This window comes from Stegostoma tigrinum, chromosome 1 (genome assembly GCF_030684315.1).
Source record: "Stegostoma tigrinum isolate sSteTig4 chromosome 1, sSteTig4.hap1, whole genome shotgun sequence".
NCBI classification, from domain to species: Eukaryota; Metazoa; Chordata; class Chondrichthyes; order Orectolobiformes; family Stegostomatidae; genus Stegostoma; species Stegostoma tigrinum.
In genome coordinates, this window is record NC_081354.1 from 183,304,326 (window position 1) to 183,328,137 (window position 23,812).

General features: G+C 43.9%; 1 protein-coding gene and 1 long non-coding RNA gene across 2 annotated transcripts in view; one reads left to right on the forward strand and one right to left on the reverse strand.

Annotated features, from left to right (window-relative positions):
- LOC132210456 (uncharacterized) overlaps positions 1 to 13,004 on the reverse strand; it is a 42,951-nt gene extending 29,947 nt beyond the window's left edge. Inside the window, exons 1-2 of the long non-coding RNA XR_009446592.1 lie at positions 12,683 to 13,004; positions 11,180 to 11,246 (exon numbers count right to left, since the gene is read on the reverse strand). This is a non-coding gene — a long non-coding RNA (uncharacterized LOC132210456). The remainder of the gene's footprint in view (positions 1 to 11,179; positions 11,247 to 12,682) is intronic.
- Positions 12,761 to 23,812, forward strand: part of pcgf1 (polycomb group ring finger 1) — a 54,585-nt gene continuing 43,533 nt past the window's right edge. The window contains exons 1-2 of the mRNA XM_048538965.2: positions 12,761 to 12,883; positions 19,938 to 20,043. Coding sequence (XP_048394922.1) covers positions 12,797 to 12,883; positions 19,938 to 20,043 — 193 coding nt within the window. The 5' untranslated portion in view covers positions 12,761 to 12,796. The remainder of the gene's footprint in view (positions 12,884 to 19,937; positions 20,044 to 23,812) is intronic.

Consider the following 23,812-nt stretch of genomic DNA (forward strand, 5'->3'; position numbering starts at 1 on the left):
GCTCACTGAAATTGGCAACATAAGCAAGGCACACAACATACTTACCATTATCAGTTGGGGCACTGAGTATAAAAGTTGGCGAGTCATTTTGCAGACTTACAAAACTTCAGTTAGGCCACATTTGAAGTAGTGTGTGTGTTTCTGGTTGCGGCACTACGGGAAGGGTATGCAGCCTTTGGACAGGGTGCAAGAAAGGTTTATCAGGAGAGATTAGACAAACATGGCCTGCTTTCGCTAGAGCATAGGAGGCTGAGAGGAGGCCTGATAGAAGTTTATAAAATTATGAGGCATGGAGAGTCAAAAGTCATCTCATTCAACGTTGAATATTAGAGTGAACAGGTTTAACATGAGAGGGCAAGGTTTAGAGGAGATGTGTGAAACAAATTATTTTTACACAGAAGGTGATAAGTGCCTGGAACGTGCTACCAGCGGAGGTAGTAATGGCAGATATGATAACAATGTTAAAGAGGCATTTAGACAGACATGAAGAGGCAGTAAATAGAGAGATATGGACCATGTGCATGTGATGGAATTAGTTGAGAATTGCATCATGGTTGGCACAGACATAGCAATCTGAAGGGCCTGTTCCTGCATTGTACTGTTCTATGTTCAAGCCAGATTTCAACAATAGCACCAACTGGATTCATAACAGCAACAAGAATGTTTTTCTTTTATATTCTCTGTACTGAAGACAGGAGCAAAATGATTGTTTATTTCAACTGCCATTTTCTTATTATCTACTAGTAACTCCCCGTTCTAATTCTCTTGAGGATCAGCACTCACTTTACTCATTCTTTTCTTTTTTGAATATACGTGGAAGCTTTCGCTTTTCATTTTTATGTCCATGTTAGTATCTTACCATTCTCTAATTTTGACCATGTGATTAACATTATGTCATTACCTGCTGTATTCTGTCCAATCACCTGGCTTGTCTCATTTTCATGCCATTATATACTGCGTTGGATGAAGGGGGTGAATGTATAGTAGCTACATTTACTGATATATGGAAAAGCAATTTGTCAAGAAGACGTAAAAGTGTCTACAATAGGATTTAGAGAAGTGAATGGTCAAAACTGGTAGATGCAGGCGTGGGAAAATTTGAACTTGCCAACTTTGGGAAGCATTAAAAAAAGTATATTACTTAAATTGAGAACGATTGCAAAGTTCTGCAGTAAACTGGGATTTCAGTTCTCTACACAGTCATAGAGGTCTAGAGAGCAGGAAAAAAAAAAGGCCCCATCCACTCAATGGCTTGGCCTCCACAGCCATCTTCTGATGACATTGCTTCAGGAGATCAGAATGTAGAATTGGTTTGGGTGGTGAGGAGGAACAGGAAAGCAAAGAAGTCATGAGTGGGAATGGTCCAGAAGACTCCAAACAGTGACCACAATGTAGAAGTGTAAAAGAATAAAATATTTGACTTCCACAGACTCACCACCTGCTAGCTGAAGAAATTCCCCTCATCTCAGTTCTAAATAGTCATCTCTTCACTCTGAACCTGTACTTTGGGTTCTAGTTTCCCCTACCAGTGGAAACACCTTCTCCACATCAACCCTAACCAGGCCTCTCAGTATTCTGGAAGTTTCCATCAGATCCCCCTCCATCATTCTACACTCCATTGAGTACAGACCCAGAGTCCTCAGCTGTTCCATATATGACAACCCCTTCAGGAGCATTCTGGTGAATCACCTCTGAACCCCTGTAGGGCCAGCACATCATTTCTCAGATATGGGGCACAAAACAGCTCTCAACATCCCAAATGCATTCTGATCAGAGACTTATTGAAGCTCAGTTGTACGTCCCTGCTCTTGTATTCTCAAAAATGAATGTTCATAACTCATTAGTCATAGTCATGGAGGTCTACAGCACAAACAAAGGCCTTTCAGCCTATCAAATTTGCACCAGTCAAAAACAAGCAGTTAACTATTCTAAGTAACAAAGTGTAGAGCTGGATGAACACAGCAGGCCAAACAGCATCAGAGGAGCCTTCCTGCTCCTCTGATGCTGCTTGGCCTGTGTTCATCCAGCTCTACACCTGGTTACCTCAGATTCTCCAGCATTTGCAGTTCCTACTATCTCAGTTAACTATTCTTATCCCATTTTCGTGAATTAAAAATATGAGTAAGCAATTTCAACAAATTGAATCTTGCTGTTTATTTAAAAAGATATGGAATTTGGAAATGGGGAACTTTTATTACAGTTATACGGAGTATTGGTGAGACCATATCAGGTGTAGTTTATAAAATTTATTTATAGAATCCCTACAGCGTGGTGACAGGCCCTTCGGCCCAACAAGTCCACACTGACACAGAGCATCCCACCCAGACCTATTGCCTTAATCTACGCATCCCTGAACACCACAGGCAATTTAGCCTGGCCAATCCACCCTAGCCTGCACACCTTTGGATTGTGGGAGGAAACCAGTGCATCCAGAAGAAACCCACACAGACACAGGGAGAACGTGCAAACTTCACACAGACAGTTACCCGAAGGTAGAATTGAACCCTTGATACGGAGAAGGTGTTTCCACCAACAGGGGAGACTAGAACCCAAGGCACAGCTTCAGAGTGAAGGGATAACCTTTTAGAACTGAGATGAGGGAAATTTCTTCAGCTAGCTGGTGGAGAGTCTGTGGAACTCAAATATTTATTCCTATATACTTCTCTTACATTGTGGTCACTGTTCGGAGTCTATCGGGTCCCTGGTCCTGCAAGGCAGCAGTGCTAACCACTGAGCCACCGTGCCATTTATTTGAAAAGATATATTGCATTAGCAACAGTTCAGAGAAGGTTCATACGTGCATTCCTAGAATGAAGGACTTATCTAAGGACAGAAGATTGACAAGTTATATAGCTTGGAGGCCTTAAATCAGATTAGCAGACTATTAAATGGCAGAGCAGGCCCAGCAAACAAAATGGTCTCTTCATTCTTGAAATTTATAGGATGACACATGTATACAATTGGAGTTAGGAAAACTGTTGAGTGAAGGGTGCACAAACAAACAATAACTGAGGGACGATGATAGGTGTTTTTTTTCCAAAGTTCCAAAATAATGCAACAGCTCAAAAAAAAAATTATTGCTCCAAAGAAATCACCTCCAACACCAAAAATATCTCAAAAAAAGGAGCAGCTCTTACAGTCACAATATTCTTCTGTCCTCCAACTTGGATTACCTAGAATCCTTGCGAGGCATTAGTCAGCATAAAAGGAGACAGCAAATGTCAGCTTTTCTAAAGCCCTATGTCAAACTCAGGAGAATTCCAAATTAAAACAAAGAACACGGATGCTGAAGATCTCAATCAAAAAGCAGAAATTGCTAGACAAACTTCACAGGTCTCACAGAATCAGCAGAGAGCAGGGTTAATGTTTCGAAAGGGCTGAAGAGGGACAAGAACATCACATCACAACACTACCTGCAGATAAAGGGCCCATGACAGTAATACTGAATAAAAGCGATTACCTCTCCAAAGCACAGGCACTGCTCGCCGATGAAAACACACAGGCCAGTACAAACTGACCTAACACCACAACTAGGCAACAAAATCTTCTACACGCCAAAAAGACTTAGACAGGACAGATCAACAAAGCAGGCTTAAGAATGAAACCCGAAGGAAACAACATACCCCGATTCTCCGGCCTCCCGAAAGTGCACAAGCTGAAAATACTCCTTACACCCATAGTCTCCCTACCAGGCACTCCAACACACAGATCAGCCAAGGAACTACAAAAGGACACTCAGGCACCCAGTCAACAAGTCACCCCACTCAATCCACTCAGACCAAGACTTCCTCAAAGACATAAGGATAGAGGACAAGGAGACCATGATATTGTTTGATGTCACTGCCCTATTTACATGAATAGACATACCACTAGCAAGGGAAACAATGACAGCACTACTGGAACAAGAGCAAGACCCCAGTGAAACCATGTCCACAGACAAGATGCTCAAACTACGCCTCACCACGCACTTTACTTTCAACAGCCAAACACATGAATGGATCAATGGGACACCCATGGGATCACCTGTCTCTGAGCTCATAGTAGAGGCAGTGATGTGCAGACTAGAAAGGACAGCCCTTCTGTTAATCTAACCAAAACTATAGTTACGCTATGTAGACGACACCTTTGTCATCATAAAGCAGACCAAACTAGAGGAGAGACACAAATTAATAAACAACATCCTCATGGGAATAAAATTCACCAGAAAAGGAGGAGAAGAACAAACAGCTCCCATTCCTGGATATTATAGTGACCGCAAGACAAAAGGGAACTTCTAAACAAAAGTAGATAGAAAAGCCACACGGACCAGGTACTAAACTTCAACAGTAACCATCCTAACACACACACAAATAGTGTTTGCATACAACTCTAAGTAGACAACAATGCAAAACTACGCCAAGAGGAAGAAAAAATACCTCTTCCAGGTTTTCAAGGATAATGGATATTCAAAAAACTGGGTCAGAAGATGCCTACACAAACAAACAAACATCAGGAAGATACTACACACCCCAACTCACTCATCACACTACCCCTACATCAGGAACACATCGGAACTAACCACAAGGCTCCTACAACCACCGGGCATCAGAGTGGCACACAAGCCAATGTCAAGCCCACAACAAACTGCTCACCCAAACTAAAGACCCACTCCCCACCATGGCCAAGACCAATGTCATCTATAAAAGATCCCTTGCAGAGACTGTGAGAAACACTACATTGGACAAACACAAAGGAAATTAACAACAAGAGTATATGAACACCAACTGGCTACAAAAAGACACGACCAATACTCACTCATCTCAATCCACGTGGACAAGGAGAACCACCAATTTGACTGGGACGACACCAAAGTCCTGGGACAAGCCAAGCAGAGGCAGGCACAGGAATTCCTAGAAGCCTGGTACTCCACGAACAAAGTCATCAAATAAACAGAGAACTCAACCGCACATACACTCCGCTACGAAGGAGAAACATAAGTGAGGCAATCCAGCTCAATGCACCCCAGAGTTTAAAAACCAGGCAGAAGAACGCACTGGTGTTTCATCGGAGGCTGCACTGATGACATTACCCAGCAGGGTAATGAAACATCTGCGGAACAACAAACCAGCTCGGCGAGCCAACCAACTTCAACACCCACGACCCAAGTTACAAATCTACTCCAAAACCATAGTACTTGCAAACTGTTAAACAGACGTCATGACTTACCTGCTGATACCCTCATTTAGCTCACGTGAATTTTAGCAGAGGTCATGAATTCAAATCGTGGCTAAATTATCTCCTGTATGCAAGGAACTGCGGCAAAGTGCAGATCTAGAGAATCCCAGCACCACCACTGACTTAAGTTGAAAACTAAATGTCCCAGCTGGGTTTTGTGATTTAGAACACCATCAGTGGTAATAGGATTAAATTATGAGTGCAAGGTTTGTAAATTAGTTCAATTTCCCTTTAATATCGATTTATAGAGTAATCTAATTTGAGATGATAAAAGGAGCTTGTGGGGCAGTGCTTGTGTGACCTAGAAGTCCTGGATTTAAATCCCACCTGCTTGAGACATGTGTAATGACATCTCTGAATGGGTTGATTAGGAAAATAGTAAAGGAGATGATGGTGTTGATGGAGAGAAACTGTTTCCTCTGGTGGGGTGGAGGGCTCCAAATAAGGGTGTGGCTTTGAAAGTGGAACTTGGTCTTTCCTGAGTGCTGTCAGGTGTCACTTCTTCACATAAAGACTAGGCAATCTAAAAGTCTTATCAACCCCAATAAAAACTCTCGAGACCTGTTTAATAAAAACAAACCTGGCTTTGTCAGATTTTAATGTCAAGGTTGTGTATTAGGGGTTAAAAGTTACAGAACCATGATGTACTAACAGAGTTAAGGTGTGTTAGCCATGATTGAATTGAATAGTAAGCTAGGCTTAAGAGGGCTGAATGCTCCACTCTTGTTTCCATGGTTGATACAGCCATTCCACTGACTGCCATATGCTCCAGTCCATTTCTTGCAACAGTTCAATCAACCCAATAGAGTTCAGAAGAGACAAGGAGTGACCCCGTAGGACCTGAAGACTGATGTGTATTTTAAGTCCTTTGGCTTTATGCCCTTTCTCAAGGGGTGTGGACATGCGACTAAGTCCTATGATTCCAGGTTCTGTTAAAATCACCCATGAGGTCAGTATTATCCATGTTCTAGTAATTTAGAGGGCAGGAATGGTGGTAAAAGTTTTAACTCAGCTCCACTAATCTAATGTTATCCTCACTTGCTTCTCTGGAATGACAATGAACTTTTCCTGTATTTAATTTCCCAGTTCACTGCAAATTCAGACCAAAACACACAATGTTATCCAACTGGCTCAGATTGCTGTTTATGCATTTTAAAAACCTTTGTCCTTTCCTTTCTCCTTGTGTTTATCTGGCTTCTCCTTAAATGTATCTATAGTACTCGCCTCACTGTTGTTGGCAGGGATTTCCAGATTTTCACTGCTGCTTAGGTCAAAGTTTCTCCTGATATTTTCCAACTCGATCTATTGGTGATGACTTTGTATTCATGATCTCCGCATCTGGTCTTCTCTCACAAGTCAAAAGATCTCTTTCACTATCTTATCAATGAGAAGTATACACAGAGGGATCTGGGCATACAGGTCTATTAGATCCCTCAAAGTGGTACCACAGGTGGATGATGTAGTCAAGAAAGCATACAGCATGCTTGCCTTCATTGACCGAGCATCAAAAATAAAAGCCAGCAAGTTATGCAATAGCTGTATAAAACTTTAGTTAGCCACATTTGGAAAATTGCATGTAGTTCTGGTTGCCACACTACCAGAAGGACATAGATTCTTTGGAGAGGATGCAGAGAAGGTTTACCAGATGTTGTCTGGTACGGAGTGTTTTAGTTACAAGGAGACTTTGGATAAACTTTGATTTCACCTTAAAGATGGAGCCAAGGGGCAACCTGATAGATGCCTACAAAATTAGGAGAGGCATAGGTAAGGTGGATAGTCAGAAGTGGTTTCCATAGGAAGAGTTTAGAGATATGGCCAAATGCTGGCAAATGGGACTAGAATAATTTAGGATATCTGGTTGGCATAGCTGAGTTGCACTGAAGGGTCTGTTTCTGTGCTGGACTGTATGACTCAATAACCTCCTCGCTTCTGACCTTTCTGATGGAGGGAATGTCATTGAAGCAGCTGAAAATGATTGGGCCTAGATGCTACCCTGAGGATCTCCTATGGGGATGTCCTGGAGGTGAGATGGCTGACTGCCAGTAATCACAATTATCTTCTCTTGTGCCAGGTATGACTCCAGCCAGTGGTGAATTTGCCCCCTAATACCCATTGATTCATTTTGTTAGGGCTCCTCGAGGCTACACAAAATCAAATGCAGCCTTGATGTCAAGGGCTGTCAATCTCATCTGGAATTCAGTTCTGTTTTCTACGTTTGAACCAAAGCTGCAATGAGGTCAGGAGTTGAGCGGTCTGAGTGGAACAGTCATATGATACAGTTATCAATTTCAGTACCTGCATGGGCCCAAGCTATGCCTGCCTCTTTGTAGGTTATGTGGAACGGTCCCTCTTTTGCACCTACACTGGCCCTAAACCTCACATCTTCCTCCATTACATTGATGACTGTATTGGCGCGGCCTCATGCTCCCAAGAGGAGCTCGAACAGTTCACCCACTTTGCCAACACGTTCCACCCCAACCTTAAGTTCACCTGGACCATCTCCAACACATCCCTCACCTTCCTGGACCTTCCTGTCTCCATCTCAGATTACCAACTACAAACCGATGTCCATTTCAAGCCCACCGACTCCCACAGCTACCTGGAATACACCTCCACCCACCTTCCTGCAAAAATTCCATCCCCTGTTCCCAATTCTTTTGCCTCCATGGCATCTGCTCCCAGGATGAGGCATTCTACTCCGGTGCATCCCAGATGTCCTCGTTCTTCAAGGACTGCAACTCCGCACCCCGCACCCACAGTGGTCGAGAACACTCTCGACCATGCCTCCCTCATACCTCGCACCCCGCCCCCACAATAACCGTCAAAACAGAATCCCCCTAGTCCTCACATAACACCCCACCAACCTCCGGATACAACACATCATCCTCCGACAATTCCGCCATCTACAAACTGACCCCACCACTAAAGACATTTTTCCAACCCCACCCTTGTCTGCCTTCCAGAGTGACCACTCTCTTGTCCGCTCCACACTCCCCTCCAACCGCACCACACCCGGCACCTTCCCCTGCAACTGCAGGAAGTGCTACACCTACCCCCACACCACCTCGCTCACCCCCATCCCAGGCCCCATGATGACTTTCCACATCAAGCAGATGTTCACCTACACGTCTGCCAATGTGGTATACTGCATCCGCTGTAGCTACCTCTATATTGGGGAAACCAAGCAGAGGCTTGGGGACCACTTTGCAGAACACCTACACTAGGTTCACAATAAACAACTGCACCTCCCAGTCACGAACCATTTCAACTCCCCCTCCCATTCCTTAGATAACGTGTCCATCCTGGGCCTCCTGCAGTGCCAGAATGATGTCACCCATAGGTTGCAGGAACAGCAACTTATATTCCGCTTGGGAACCCTGCAGCCCAATGGTATCAATGTGGATTTCACAAGCTTCAAAATCTCCCCTCCGCACCCCCCCCCCCCCCCGCATCCCAAAACCAGCCCAGCTCATCCCCGCCTCCCTAACCTGTGCTTCCTCTCACCTATCCCCTCCTCCCACCTCAAGTTGCATCTCCATTTCCTACTAACCTCATCCTGTCCCCTTGACCTGTCCGTCCTCCCCAGTCTGACCTATCCCCTCCATACCTCCCCACCCATACTCTCCTCTCCACCTATCTTCTCCTCTATCCATCTTCGGTCCACCTCCCCCTCTCTCCCTATTTATTTCAGAATCCTCTCCCCATTCCCCTTTTCTGATGAAGGGTCGAGGCCTGAATCGTCAGCTTTGGTGCTCCTAAGATGCTGCTTGGCCTGCTGTGTTCATCCAGCTCCACATTTTGTTATCTCAGACAATTGGGTCCTCTCATTGTCTGCTACATTCAGTCCCACACTCTTCACACTGCCCTGTGGCTTACTCTGTTTCACCAGTGGTCTCTTTTTAAAGTGCAGTGCTCTACCTCAGCTATTCCTTGTACAGGATGCTGTAGTCCAAAAGACATTTCTCTTATTCACCATGTTACCAAATCTTCTTCACTGAAATCCCAGAGGAATGCTGTGTTCTTTATGACCTTGAACAAAAGTTGCTTTTTTTTGAGAAATCTCCAATAAATCTCCACTTACATCTTCTCCAATACTCCCAGTAAGGAATTCATCTTGTATCTCTAATGTCTGATGCATGTTACCCTTCAATCTCCATAGGTTCTTATGTGTATTTGCCATGTATGTAATTTGTGAAGTGTATGTTTTCCTGTAGTATGCACGAATGCCGTGCCTGACTGCAACAATGCTCACTTGGTTGTAGCTTGCTCTCTGGTGAAATAGATGATGGAAGGAAACTTGTGGTGAAACAGCTGAGGATTATCAGGGCCAGGACACTAACCTGAATTAACTTATTACTGTCACATGTATCTTTGTACAGTGAGGTTTTGTTTTGCACGTAGTGCAGCAGATCATAATACAAAGGCACAAAGATCATTGTATTCCTTGCTCTGTTCAATCATCCAAAGTCGCGGCTGCAAAGCAAGTGTGCAAAAAGCAAGGTCAACATTAGATTTGAAATTTGAGATGTCCATTCAGAAGTGGGTAGCATGGTGTTCAGTGGTTGGCACTGCTGCCTCACAGTACCAGGGGCCTGGGTTCAATTCCACACACTAGCGACTGTCTATGGAGTTTGCACATTCTTCCAGTGTCTGTGTGGGTTTCCTCTGGGTGCTCCAGTTTCCTCCCACTGTCCAAAGGATGTGCAGGCTAGGGGAACTGGCCATGCTAAATTTCCCCAAAGTGTTCAGGGATGAGTAGATTAGTAGGGTTATAGGGGGAATGGGTCTGGGTGGGATGCTGACAGAGTCTACGTGGACTTGTTGGGCTGAAGGGTCTGTTTCCACGTTGTAGGGAGTCTAAAATCAAGTCTAATAACAGTGGGGAAGAAGCCATTCTTGAAACTGTTGGTACGATGTGTTTAAGCATTTGTACCTTCTACCTGACTAAAGAGGTTGGGAGAGTTTATGCCCAGGGTAGGAGGGGTCGTTGCCTTTCCACAGCAATGAGGCGTAGATAGAAGGCTGCTTTGCATGATGGTTTAGGCTGTATTAACAACTTTCTGCAGTTAAAGTCCTGGGCAGAACAGTTGCTGTGGCAAGCTGTGATGCATCCAAAAAGAATGGATTCTATGGTACATATGTAGAAGTTGGTGAGGATCCTTTATGGTCTTGTCAAATTTCCTTAGTCTCCTGAGGAAGAGGCATTATTGTGCCTTCTTGCATGTCACATCAACATGGATGGTGGTCCAGGTCAGGGTGTTGATGACTGTCACTCCTAGGAACATGACATTCTCTGTTATCTCCACCTTGGCTCCATCAATGCAGATAGAGCACAATGTTGTTCTTCAGCCTCTATGGTGCAGTGTTAATGTCCCTACCTTTTGGAACAGGATGCTCAATTCCTGAGGTGTATAATCTACTGAGGAATACCCGCAGAGAAAACCTGGACCTGACATAGCTGACCGCCAACCACCACCTTTATATGCCAGGTATGATTTTCAACACTGGAGAGTTCTTCCCAATTCTCACTGACTCCAGATGTGTTTGAGCTTCCTTTAAAACTGAATGATCATAATCAGTATCCAGCTGAAAATGAAACTGGATAAATAAGTGATGTTGAGAAAGTCACATGTTGTAGATAAGCAGCTTGATGCATGAAATGCACGCATGCAATTCCTGCTTCACCTACCTCATGCATACATAAGTCACTGTCATCTCATCTGCTGAGCATACAGCACATGTGCAAAAGGTTGCTGTCCAGATAACTGCAACATGCAGAGTGACTCCCTGATGGCCCTGAGGAACAACAGTGGAGCAGCCCAGTCATGGACTAGTGAGCTGATAACACAATTCACTCATTTCCCCCGGGCCTAAAGGACAGCCTGGCCTCACCAACAAAGTTCTTCAGTTCAGTCACATGACCCAAAACGTTAACTCTGATTTCTGCGCACACATGCTGCCTTACCTGTTGAGCTTTTCCAGCCAGCACAAAAGCTGATGTTTCGGGCCTAGACCCTTCATCGGAGAGGGTTCTGAAATAAACAGGGAGAGAGGGGGAGGTGGATCGAAAGATGGAGAGAAAAGAGGATAGGTGGAGAGGAGAGTATAGGTCGGGAGGGGATAGGTCAGTCCAGGAAGGAGGGACAGGTCAAGGAGGCAGGATGAGGTTAGTAGGTAGGAAATGGAGATGTGGCTTGAGGTGGAAGGAGAGGATAGGTGAGATGAAGAACAGGTTAGGGAGGCGGGGACAACCCCTCACCCGTTCCCTCCTCCCACCTCAAGCCACACCTCCATTTCCTACCTACTAACCTCATCCTGCCTCCTTGGCCTGTCCGTCCTTCCTGGACTGACCTATCCCCTCCCTATCTCCTGACCTATATTCTCCTCTCCACCTATCCTCTTTTCTCTCCATCTTTCAGTCCACCTCCCCCTCTCTCCCTATTTATTTCAGACCCCTCCCTGCCCCCACTGCATCCCAAAACCAGCCAGCTTGTCTCTGCCTCCCTAACCTGTTCTTCCTCTCAACTATCCCCTCCTCCCACCTCCAAGCTGCATCTCCATTTCCTACTAACCTCATCCCACCCCCCGACCTGTCCATCCTCCCCCGGCTGACCTATCCCCTCCTTACCTCCCCACCTCCCCGGGCTGACCTATCCCCTCCTTACCTCCCCACCCCCCCGGGCTGACCTATCCCCTCCTTACCTCCCCACCCATACTCTCCTCTCCACCTTCAGTCCACCTCCCCCTCTCCCCATCCCCCTCTCAGATGAAGGGTCGAGGCCCAAGACATCAGCTTTTGTGCTCCTGAGATGCTGCTGGGCCTGCTGTGTTCATCCAGCTCCACACTTTGTTATCTTGGATTCTCCAGCATCTGCAGCTCCCATTATCTCTCTCCAGCCACTTCAGTGTTTGTTTCTCACTGTCAAGCGAGGCCTTGATGTCAAGTGCCGTCACTCTCAACTTACTACTGGAAGTCAGCTATTTCTGTCTATGTTTAAAAGAGGCGGGTTCTTTACACAGAGAGTTGTGGGAGCATGGAATGCGTTGCCAGCAGCAGTTGTGGAAGCAAGGTCATTGGGGACATTTAAGAGACTGCTGGACATGTATATGGTCACAGAAATTTGAGGGTGCATACATGAGGATCAATGGTCGGCACAACATTGTGGGCTGAAGGGCCTGTTCTGTGCTGTACTGTTCTATGTTCTAAACCAAAACTGTGTTACACCACAGTGAAGAGCTGTTAAATCTTGTGACAGTCCTTTGTTTCTGCCCCTGCTTCCCAAAGTGATATTCTTCGTTATTTAAAAAACTATATATTTGAGAGTGCTCCGTGCACTGGCATACTAGACAGCTAACTCAGTGCTCCTCTCCTCAGTCTACCCTATTGCCTATTCTATGATCCTCCACTGCATTCCGACCCGTCTGTGTAGAGCTGCCCATTCTGACCTGCACTGAACCCCCGTCCCACCTCTCCTTCACATTGCTGCCTCTTCTCTGATCTGCACTGCACTCTGTTCCATGCTCTTGTCCCACGCGGTGACGTAAGGCGACGTGATGACGTAGACCCAGGCTCAGGGCGACGATGGCGGTTGACGCTCCTATGGCGAACGCGATGCGGCTCCGGAACCAACTCCAGACTGTGTACAAACTGGACCCGCTGCGCAACGAGGTGAGAAATAAGGCCGGCCTGTCCTTCGGGCCCCGAGGGAAGGGGTGGATCGCGCTACCAGCTCGCCGACGGGCGACAGAGGATGCCCTGCTGCTCCTCCTCCTCCTTCTTCAGGGCCGCGAGGGTGTGCACCACGCATGCGCGGTTACCCGGGCAGCGACATGCTACGCCTGCGCTCGGCGGATGAGACTGGTGTCTGTGCATGCGTCTAAAGCACCAAGCTGTTCGTCTTCAATGCGCATGCGGCTGTCTGATTATTTGTTGATATGAAGTCCAACAGGTTCATTTGGAAACAAAAGCTTTCTAAGCGTTGCTCCTTCATTACATGTAGTGAGAGAGGCATCAAGCCAGACTTTTTAAGTAAAAGATCATACAACTGATGCGAATAAACCTAAGGCTGACTACCTCCTGTTATTTCTTTTATCAGTTAGGAAGGAGATGCAGGTTTCGATTGATTCGAATGCAAATCCCAGAATTGCCTGGGATTCAGTGCCCGAGATAACTAAAGGGTTTATGAGAGTATACAACAAGTGACAAAGCAGGACTTTATAAAATGCCCAATTGACTGAGTGTCCACAAGCCGTGTGCTTTTTGAATCAAAGAGAATGTATCGATAAATACAAAGCTGCAAAAGCAAATTCACTCCATAGATTTATGTGTGCGCGTGCATGTCTGTATGTGGGGGGTGAAGGGGAGAGTTACTGTGTATGTGTGTGTCTGGAAAAGGAGAGAGAGTGAATGCGACATGAACCCAAGATCATGGTTGAGGCTGTCCTCATAAGTACCAGGCTTGGCTGTCAGCATCTGCTCGGCAGCTCTCTGCGTTGTTGTGTATCTTGAAGTATGCCTTCAAGGACGTTTACCTGAAGATCCAAAGCCAAATGCCCTCGACCACCCCAGTGGAAGGGAATATCCCAGTCTGGTGACTGTTGCGCCGTGTCCGTTCATCTGTTGCCACAGTGTCTGCATTGTTTTGGCAATATAATATGCCCTGGGGCATCCTTGCCTGCAGCGTAAGAGATAGACAACATTGGCTGAGTCGCTTGTATCTGCCGTGCATGTGGTGGATTGTGTTCCCAGGTGTGATAGTAGTATCCATATCGGTGATCTGACATGTCTTGCAGAGGTTACGTGATGTTGTGGTCAATGTTGTCCTGAAGGCTGGGTAGTTTGCTTCAAACAATAATCTGTTTTAGGCTTGGCAGTTGTTTTGAAGGTGAGAAGTGAAGGCATAGGGAAGATCTTTAGAAGGTGCTCATTGTCATCGATAATGTGTTGAAGATTGTAACAAGCAGAGCATGGTTTCTCCACTCCAGGGAAGCACTGGATGATGAAGGGTACCCTGTTGGTTGTATCCTGTGTCTGTTTTCTGAGGTGGTCATTATGGTTTTTCCCCTGTGTCCTGTCAGAACTGACTTTTGATAAGTTCAGCATTGTACCCTGCCCTTATGAGGGGGTCCTTCAACTGCGTTCCTCCTCATCTGAGCAGATCCTGTGACTGCATCAGGCTTGTCTGTCTGGGATGCCTTTTTAATGTGTTTAGGATGGAAGCTAGAGGAGTGCAGCCTTGTGTGGTTTTCTGTAGGTTTGTAGTAGGGTGAGATATCGAGGTATTTGCCCTTGATCGAGATGCACATGTCCAAGCGTGAAACTGATTCTAAGAGTAGTCCAAGGTATGTCTGATATTGGGATGAAACTTGTTGATACCTCGATGTAGTTTCAGTGATTCCTCACCATGAGTCCAAAGAAATAAAACGTCATCAATGTATCTAGTGTATAAGTGGAGGTCCTGCGCAGCAAGGAAGCCTTGTTTGAACTTGTGCATGAAAATGTTGGCATGTTGGGGGTGTCAAATCTGGTCCCCGAGCCTGTTCTGTGTGCCTGGATGAAGAACTGGTTGTCAAAGGTAAAGATGTTGTGGTGGAGATCATTTCTTGTTTATCCAGTTGCAAATTCAACTGGATGTTAATTATGGTAAGAACTGTCAATGCTGAAGTCAGAGGTGAATGTGGAGCTGGAGGAGCACAACAGGCCAGGCAGCATCAGAGGAACGGGAACGTTGACATATTGTGCAGAAGGGTCCTGACCCAAGCCTGCTGTGCTCTTCCAGCTCCATACTGTTATCTCTGGATATTAATTATTATTTTTTTAAAAATGAAGTAGCTGAATTGCAATTTTTTACTTCCCAATAATTTTTCTCAAATTGATGCAAATTGTCATGCTGTTTTGAGATTTCTGTAGTCTCTACAGTGACAGAATTGTGTTCACCAGGAAAAGTCCTACTATGGCTCAAAACAAGAACAAAGAAAGGTCACTGGACCAGAAACATCAACTGATTTCGCTCCACGATGCTACCAGACCTGCTGAACTTTTCCAGCAATGTCTATTTTTGTAAACAAGATTTAACTTGTTGCATACACGTAGCCTTGCACAAGTGGAATGATGCCAATAACATGAGAGAAGGCTTGGCACTTCAAGCCAGCCCTGCCATTCAGTGAAATTGTAGCTGATCTGATTGTTACCCCAGTCCACCCCCAGCGTATGTTGTTGATGAACAAGGGTGTTAAACAATTTCTGGGTCAAAAAATCAATGACTCTGTCACCTCCTGGCTATGCAACTGAAGGTCGTCTGAGATTAAAATAAATTCTCCTTATTCCCAGCTTGTAAATACACGATCCCTTGTTTTTAAATAGTGTCTCCTAGTTTTAGTCTGGCCCACGAAGGGGATCATATTCTCAACATCTGCCCTGTCAAGTCTCCTCTAGAGTTTGTTTCAAAAAGATCACCTGCAATTCCTCTAAACTGCAGTGGGTATGGGCCCAATTTGTCCAGCCTCTCCTCGTAAGATAATTCCTCTATCCCAAGTATCAGAGTCAAGTAAACCTCTGAACTGCATTTGTAGATTTCCTTTTAAATAAGGGATCAAAATGGTACGCAATGCTAACCAACCACCTGTACTGTGTAATAAAATACCTCTACACTAATCTTTCTGTGCCTTGAGGGGGGGGAAAAAACGTATTTCATTTGCCTCCTGAATTCACTTGCTGCAGTAACGAATGACCTTTGATTCGCATACCAAGACACCCAATTTTACTATACCACAGAGTTCTGCAATCTCCCACCGTTTTTTTTTCAAAAAAACCTACTTATTTCTGTTGAGGTGAACTGAAAAAGCATGTTAATATTTACATACATTATACTCACATCTGCCAAACATTTTCTTGGTGTGTTAATCTTTCTCATAAGCCTTTGCAGATTCTTATATCTTGACAGCTAGCTTCCCCATCAGTTGACAGCACACTAGAAAATTTGATCTCTTCATCTGGCTCATGAAGGAAAATAATAAATGGTTGTGGCCTTAGTTCTGATCTCTGGAGTTCCATTCATTGATATCTGGCCAACTTGAGAATGACTAATTTACATTTTCCATTTATATGGACTAACCAATCCTTCACCTCGATGTCATCAACTATTTTATGTAGTAAGCTTTCTGGTATCTTTTTATAAAATGCCTTTGGGAAATCTAAGGTTCAAAGGAGGGTCTCTTGATCCGAAACATTAACTCTGATTTCTCTCCACAGAGTCTCCCAGTCCTGCTGAGCTTTTCTGGCAATATTTGTTTTTATTTCTGATTTACAGCATTCACAGTTTTTTGTTTTCTGTGGGTTTCTCCTTATTCACAATTTTTGAACAAGAGGTAGTCTTATTGAAGCCTAAAAGATCCTGAGGGGTCGTAACAGGATGGATGCTGATAGGATGTTTTCCCCTTTTATGGGAGAGTCTCGAGTACATAGTTTGTCACTTCACATGACCTAGACAAATGTGTACAACAAGTACTTCTGACAGCAGGAACCTGAGCAGTGGTTCAAGCTAAGTTTTTCTTCTTTCCTTTCTTCTGCGCCGACCTCAGAGGTCTGTGCACAGCAGCAACTTCCAAACCACAAGTCAATGCTGGGAATGGCTTGGCCATGACAACTGGATTGTGTGGACACTTGGAGTGCAGCTTAGAGAAATTATTGTCCGTGAGGCTGAGAGCTACGTGGATAACACATTTGAGAGAGGATCAACTCACAGGTTAGGGGTGTGAATGCAGACAGGAAATGGGTGACTGCCAGACAGTGCAAGAGAATGTTGAGTTCCCTGAGATTTGCTCAAGATTTTTTTTGTTCTTCTTGATCGTGGTGAGGGTGATGACACCTCCAAAGGAGTACAGCAAGTGCCAGACCCATAGACCAGCTGTACAAGAGGGAAGGGAGAAGAGTGAGAATTGTTGTAATAGGTCTTTTATTAGTTGGTGAAATAGACAAAGAGCTTCTCCATCTGTAGATGTTAGAGTGATGGATTTGTTGCCTCCTTAATGCTGAAGTCAAGGCTATCATAGAGTAGCTGCAGGACATCCTTTTAGGGGAGGGTAATCAGCCAGAGATTGTGGTCACAGGTACCAACAATTTAGGTAGGAAAGGGATGTACGCCTGCAATTGAATTTGGAGTGTTAAGTAGAAAATAAGCCAGAGGACCTTTTAAAAATAATAATCTTCAGATTGCTCCCAGTCCCACGTATAAGTGGGTAGAGAAATAGATGAATAAAAGACTAATGCATAGTTTAGATGATGTGCAGGAAGGGGGGATTTAAATTTCAGATCCAAACAAAAACAGACATTGCTGGAAAAGCTCAGTAGGTCAGGCGGCATCTGTGAAGAGAAATCAGTTAACGTTTCGGGTCCATGACCATTCCCTCAAAATGGAAAGTCGCAGGACCTGAAACGTTAACTCTGATTTCTCTTCACTGATGCTACCAGACCTGGAGAGCTTTACCAGCACCTTCTGTTTTTGCTTCTGAATTACAGCATCCACAGTTCTTTCGGCTTATATTTAAATTTTGGACAAGTAGCTGAATCATGAGCAGGACTTTTTTATGTTAAATTGGTGCTGGAGATTGATGGAATGATGCTGATTAAACAGATGTTCATATAGAAAGCAGCCAACCAGGCTTTGATGCATGTTTTGACAACAAGGACAGATGGTGCACCTGTTGACCTGACACCAAGATCTGGTGAGTGATCTGACAGTAAAGCCTCCAATATTTTGCCCATCTCAAACAGTGGTCCGCGTTCAGTGAGCCCCACATTCTCTGTTCAAATATATCTCACCATGTCCACAAATGGACTTTGAAACATAATTCATCATGCAACTGTGGCCACCTGGAGAAGACTGCTCACCACATTGTGAATGGATGTGGTTTAGGAAAGATATACTAGCATTGGAGATAGTTCGGAAGAAGTTTGATTCTGGGATGAGGGGATTGTCATATGTCGAGCCGTTGAGGACTCAGTGTCTGTACTCAATGGAGTTTAGAAGGGTGGTGGGGGCGGGGGGGGGGGGGGGCGATCTGTTTGAAACTTGGAGAATGTGTTTCACTGGTAAAAGAGACTAGGATCTGAGGGCACAGCCCAGTAAAGGTCTGTCCCTTATAGACCAGACCCTTACAGAACTGATGAATTTCTTCTGCCAATGGATGGTGAATCTGTAGAACTCATTGTCACTGAAGGCTGTAGAGGCCAAGTCAATGAGTATATTTAAGACAGCGATGGGTTCTTGATTTGGTATAGGGAGAACGTAAGAGAATGGCGTTGAGAAACATGTCAGATGTGTTCAAACTCTGGTTGAGTGGCCTAATTTTGCTCCTATATCATATGGTTTTATAGTCTTTGATAATTTGCTGCAAGATTTAATACAGTCCACTTAATACAGCTATGACTTGACAATCCACATCGCTACAAGTTATCACATGCACATAGTATAACAGCTGTGGAAACTGAAAATGATGACCTTATGATAAATACAGTATTACATCCATGTGCTTTGACTATGATGTAGCAGAATTTCTGCTTTTTCCCTTCTGAACTAATTCAACAATTTCTTTCATGGTCATTAGAACTGGATGTATTGGAGTTCAGTTTGACCTCCAATCAAACAGGCAGCTCTGGTCTGTTCAATGTTGCACTTCTAAATGTCCACCTTGGCTAATTTACTCCACTTCTGGTGTTGAATCCGTGGTTTATGTTAAATGAATCATAATATATGGAACACACATCTGCACTACTACACTGCAGAAAAACAAACCTTTTGTTTAAATCTAGCCTGTATGTGGTTGAATAATAACTGTGACCTAGTGCCATTCAGGATGGATGGCTTGCCGATAACACTCCCATTTCAAATGAATAAAATTTCTACTTTGACTGTTGTGTTCCGGCCACTACCCTGAAGGGCCTCCCATATTTTTTCTTGGAATATCTTCATCTAGAATATCTGTAGTCATGTCATTATAAATGATCTTCCACTTACATGATCATTGACTGTTTGACTGGCTAAATGCACAGCAGCAGGAAAAAAAAAGGCCCAAGTAATATTTTTGATGTTACAGAAAGTACGTACTCTTAATTTTAAACGGAATTTGTACCATCCACTATTCACCATAGAACACCTCCAAGGAAGTGGGATTCCTCTTTTGTAGAGTTACCAAAACCTTCTCAAGGGTAATTGTCTCATATGGTGACATTTGAATTCAATAAAATGTAGAATTGCAAGCTAGTCTAATGGTGATCATGTAACCAATGCCATAAATAAGCATTTGGTTCATTTAATGTCCTTTTAGTTCTTGCCTACGTGTGACTCCAGAGCAATGTGATTGACTCTTAGCTGCTCTCTGAAATTACCAAAGAAGTCACTCCATTCAAGGGCATTTAGAGATGGATCACAAAGTCCAGCCTTTGCCAGTGATGTCTGCCATCCCATATAAGAATATATTTTAAAAAGCACAAAAGAAAGTCCGTGTTTTAATCCATGACCTCAAATGGTTTTGTTGTTTTCTACTGAGACATATGACAACTTCTCTCCTCTGGTTCATCAAACTATTGAACCATTTAGCACAGATAGATGTCATTTGGAAACATGCATGTTTTTTCTTTTTATTTGGTCTCCTGAATGTGTACTGGCTCTGACCTGAACATGAACAGTTACGTGACTAGTGAGGCTGTGTTTTATCATTGGCAGGAAGAAGTAAAAGTGAAGATTAAAGACCTGAATGAACATATCGTCTGTTATCTGTGTGCTGGCTACTTCATAGATGCAACCACTATCACGGAGTGTTTACATACATGTGAGTTTTTGAAGCAAATATATTTTTTATAAGGAGGTACTACCTTGGTGGAAACGTAACATTAAAGGGTGACAATAGGTGCAGGAGTAGGCCATTTGGCCCTTCGAGCCAGCACTACCATTCATTATGATCATGGCTGATGGTGTGTTCAAAACTTGTGGGATCTGAAATAGATAATCTCAAAAGAGAGGGGAAAGAAAGAAAGTACAAAATTCATTCTGTAACTTAATTTTCAAGTGAGGAATATTTGGACACAAACCTGTTCATATGCTGAAGACTTGACCACCAGCCCCACCATTTGAGGATGTTGGCCAGATGTTTTCTCTTGTCGCTGCCTCCTCCTCCTCCTCCTCCTCCACCCCACATCCCTCCCCCCAACCATCTCTCCTATCCCCACCCATCCAACATGGCAAGTAGAGTCATGGAAACAAACCCTTTTAGTCCAACTAGTCCACACTGGCTATGTTCCCAAACTAAACTAATCCCACTTGCATGCACTTTGGCCCATATCCCTCTGAATTTTTCCTTGTCGTGTACGTATCTAAATTTTTTTTTAATATTGTAACTGTACCTGCATCCACCACTTCCTCTGGCAGTTTATTCCAGCTTCTGTTTTTATAAAACAAAAAATTCGCCCTTGAGTCCCTTTTTTAAGTGTCTCCTCTCACCTTAAAAATATGCCCGATAGTTTTGAAATCCCATCCTAGGGAAAAGACCTTGGCTATTCCCCTTATCTGTCCCCCTCATGATTTTATAAACCTCTATAAGGTCACCCCTCACAACCTCCCATGCTCCAGTGAAAAAGGTCCCAGCCTATCCAGCCTATTTGTTTTGCTCAAACCCACCATTCCCAGCAACATCTTGGTAAATCTTTTCTGAACTCCCTCCAATTAATACTCACCTTCCCATAGCAGGGTGACCAGAACTGCTCGCAGTACTCCAGAAAAGGCCTCACCAATGTCCTGTACAATCAAAACATGACGTTCCAACTCCTGTCCTCAAAGGCCTGACCAATAAGGCCAGTGTGCTGAATGCCTTCTTAATTACCCTGTCTAACAGTGGTGCAAAGTTCAAAGAATTATGTGCCTGAACCCCTAGAGATCTCTGTTCTACAACACTACCCAGGGCCCTACCATTAATTGTGTAAGTCCTGCTCTGCCCTTGTTTGTTTTACCAAAATACAATACATTGCACTTATCCAAGTTAAACATCATCTGCCACTCCTCAGCCCATTGACCCAATTGATCAAGTTTCCTTTGTAATCTTAGATAATCTTCTACACTGTTCTCAATGCCATGAATTTTGATGTCATCTGCCAAATTACTAATTATGCCTCCTACATTCTCATCCAAATCATTTGTATAAATGACAAACAAAGGTGGATCCAGCACCAATCCCTTGCCAATACCTCAGCCTTCTCTGTCTTAATGCTCCCACAACAGTCAACATGTGCTCCATTATGGTCTGACTCTTTTGCTCTCCTCACAGCAATCTCAGTTTTAAAATTAAGACTAATGTTTTGTTTTTCACTCTCCAAGCTGATGTTCACCAGACTTCCAAGAATGTAGATTTCCTCCTCTAAGACTTTTTTCTTTTTTTTTAAAATCCTATTCACAAGCCTAACATGTAGTATAAATAAAAGTTCTTTGATTATTTGGCCCAAAACTTTAGACACTGACGATTTCCTACTTTAACTTCACACTTGAATGCAGGTACAGTAGCAACAAGTTTTTAGTCCAGGCTTGCAGGATTTTTTTTTCCTATTCTTTCGTGGGATGCAGGCACCTCCAGCTGGCCAGCATTTCTTGCCCATCCCTAGTTGCCCTTGAGAAGATGATGGTTAACTGCCACCTTGAAGCTGCAGTCCTCCTGCTGTAGATTAACCCACAGTGCTATGAGGGAGGGAATTCCGGGATTTTGACCCAGCGACAGTGAAGGAACGGCGATATGTTTCCAAGTCAGGATGGTGAGTGGCTTGGAGGGGAACTTGAAGGTGGTGGTGTTACCATATGCCTGATGCCCCTGTCCTTTTTGAGATGGAAGTGGTCATGGGTTTAGAATGTGCTATCTGAGGATCTTTGGATTTCTGCAGAGTGTCTTTTAGATTGTACACACTGCTGCTACTGAGCATCGGTGGTGGAGACAGTGGATGCTTGTGGATCTAGTGCCAGTCAAACAGCCTGCTTTGTTCTGGATGGTGTTAAGCTTGAGTGTCGTTGGGGCTACATTCATCCAGGCAAGTGGGGAGTATTCCATCACATTCCTGACGTCTACCTTGTAGACGGTGGACAAACCTTGAGGAGTCAGGAGGTGAGTTACTTGCCACAGTATTCCTAGCTTCTGACCTGCTGTTGTAGCCAAAGTGTTTATATGGTTAATCCAGTTGAATCTCTGATCACTGAGAACTCTCAGGATGTTGATAGTGGGGGATTCAGTGATGCTGACACCATTGAATGGCAAGGGACGGCGGTTAGATCGGTCTCTTAATAATTATTAGTCACCAGTTCAAAGCCCATCTTGGCAACTGGAGAATTTTAAATACAGCCAATTAAATAAATATGGAGTAAAAAGCAAACATCGTAGAGTTACTCGATTATTGTTTTTAAAAAGGCTTGTTTATTTGGGGGAGGAGATCTGTTACCCTTACTCAGAATGGCCTGAATGTAAGATGACACCTGCAACGATGAGATTAGCTCCTCACTGCCCTCTGATATGGCCTAGTGAACCACTGTGGTAGGGTGGCTCACCACAACCACCTTGAGGGTAACTGTGGAAACAGAATAAATACTGGCATTGCCAGTAATACCCAAATAACGTGAATAAATTAAAATCAGTTGTGGGCAATCAGCATTAGAATGTCGTCTTGAAGTGCTACTGTTTGTGTGGTGAGTGTGCTCCCATAGTGTTCTGAGAAAGGGTCACTCGATCCGAAATGTTAACTCTGATTTCTCTCCATAGATGCTGCCAGGTCTGCTGAGCTTTTCCAACAATTTCTAATTTGGTTTTCTGATTTACAATATCCGTAGTTCTTTCAGTTTTGTAATATTAAATTCAGGTGGTATAAACAGAAAGTAAAAGAGAAATTAGATTTCCATAGTTCCTTTCATGACACCCCAAAGTTTTTTGCTACCAATGCAGCCTTGTTGTAATATAGGAAATGTGGCAATTTGCGCACAGCAAACTAGCACATCCAAAAGTGTGATGATGATAAGACAATTTTAGTGATGTTGGCAAAAAGATAAATACTGGCTGGGAACCATGAGGATTCTCTGCTTTTAATGCAGTGCTGTAAAACACTTAATGGCCTGAAATGGAAGACAAGGCCTTTGTTTAACACATCTCTGAAAGACCATTGGGAGCATCAGCTCCTCGTTTGTGTTAAGTTCCTGCAGGGCTTGAGTCCTTAATCTTCTCTCCCTCTTTGAGGTGAGAGTGTTATGTACTTAGCCAAAGCTGACACAGGTATAAAGTTATTATACATTAATGTCAGTGTGTTCCTGGCATTTTAGAATTCTACAATTTTCTTTATGGTACTGGGTGGCAAAGGAATCTGCATCATTGCCCTGGGATTGTTAAGTTAGAAGGCATGCTCTGACATTCTGACCTGAAAGTGCTTGGTGCTGACACTGCTTGCTTGCAGTGCAGTGTCTGTCTCTAGTACTGATGTCATCTTGTTAAACACAAACATTTCATGCAAACTTCTCTGTCAATCAATTAAAATGTTCTCCATATGTGAACTTAACCTCTCATAATAAACGCTGCTGATATG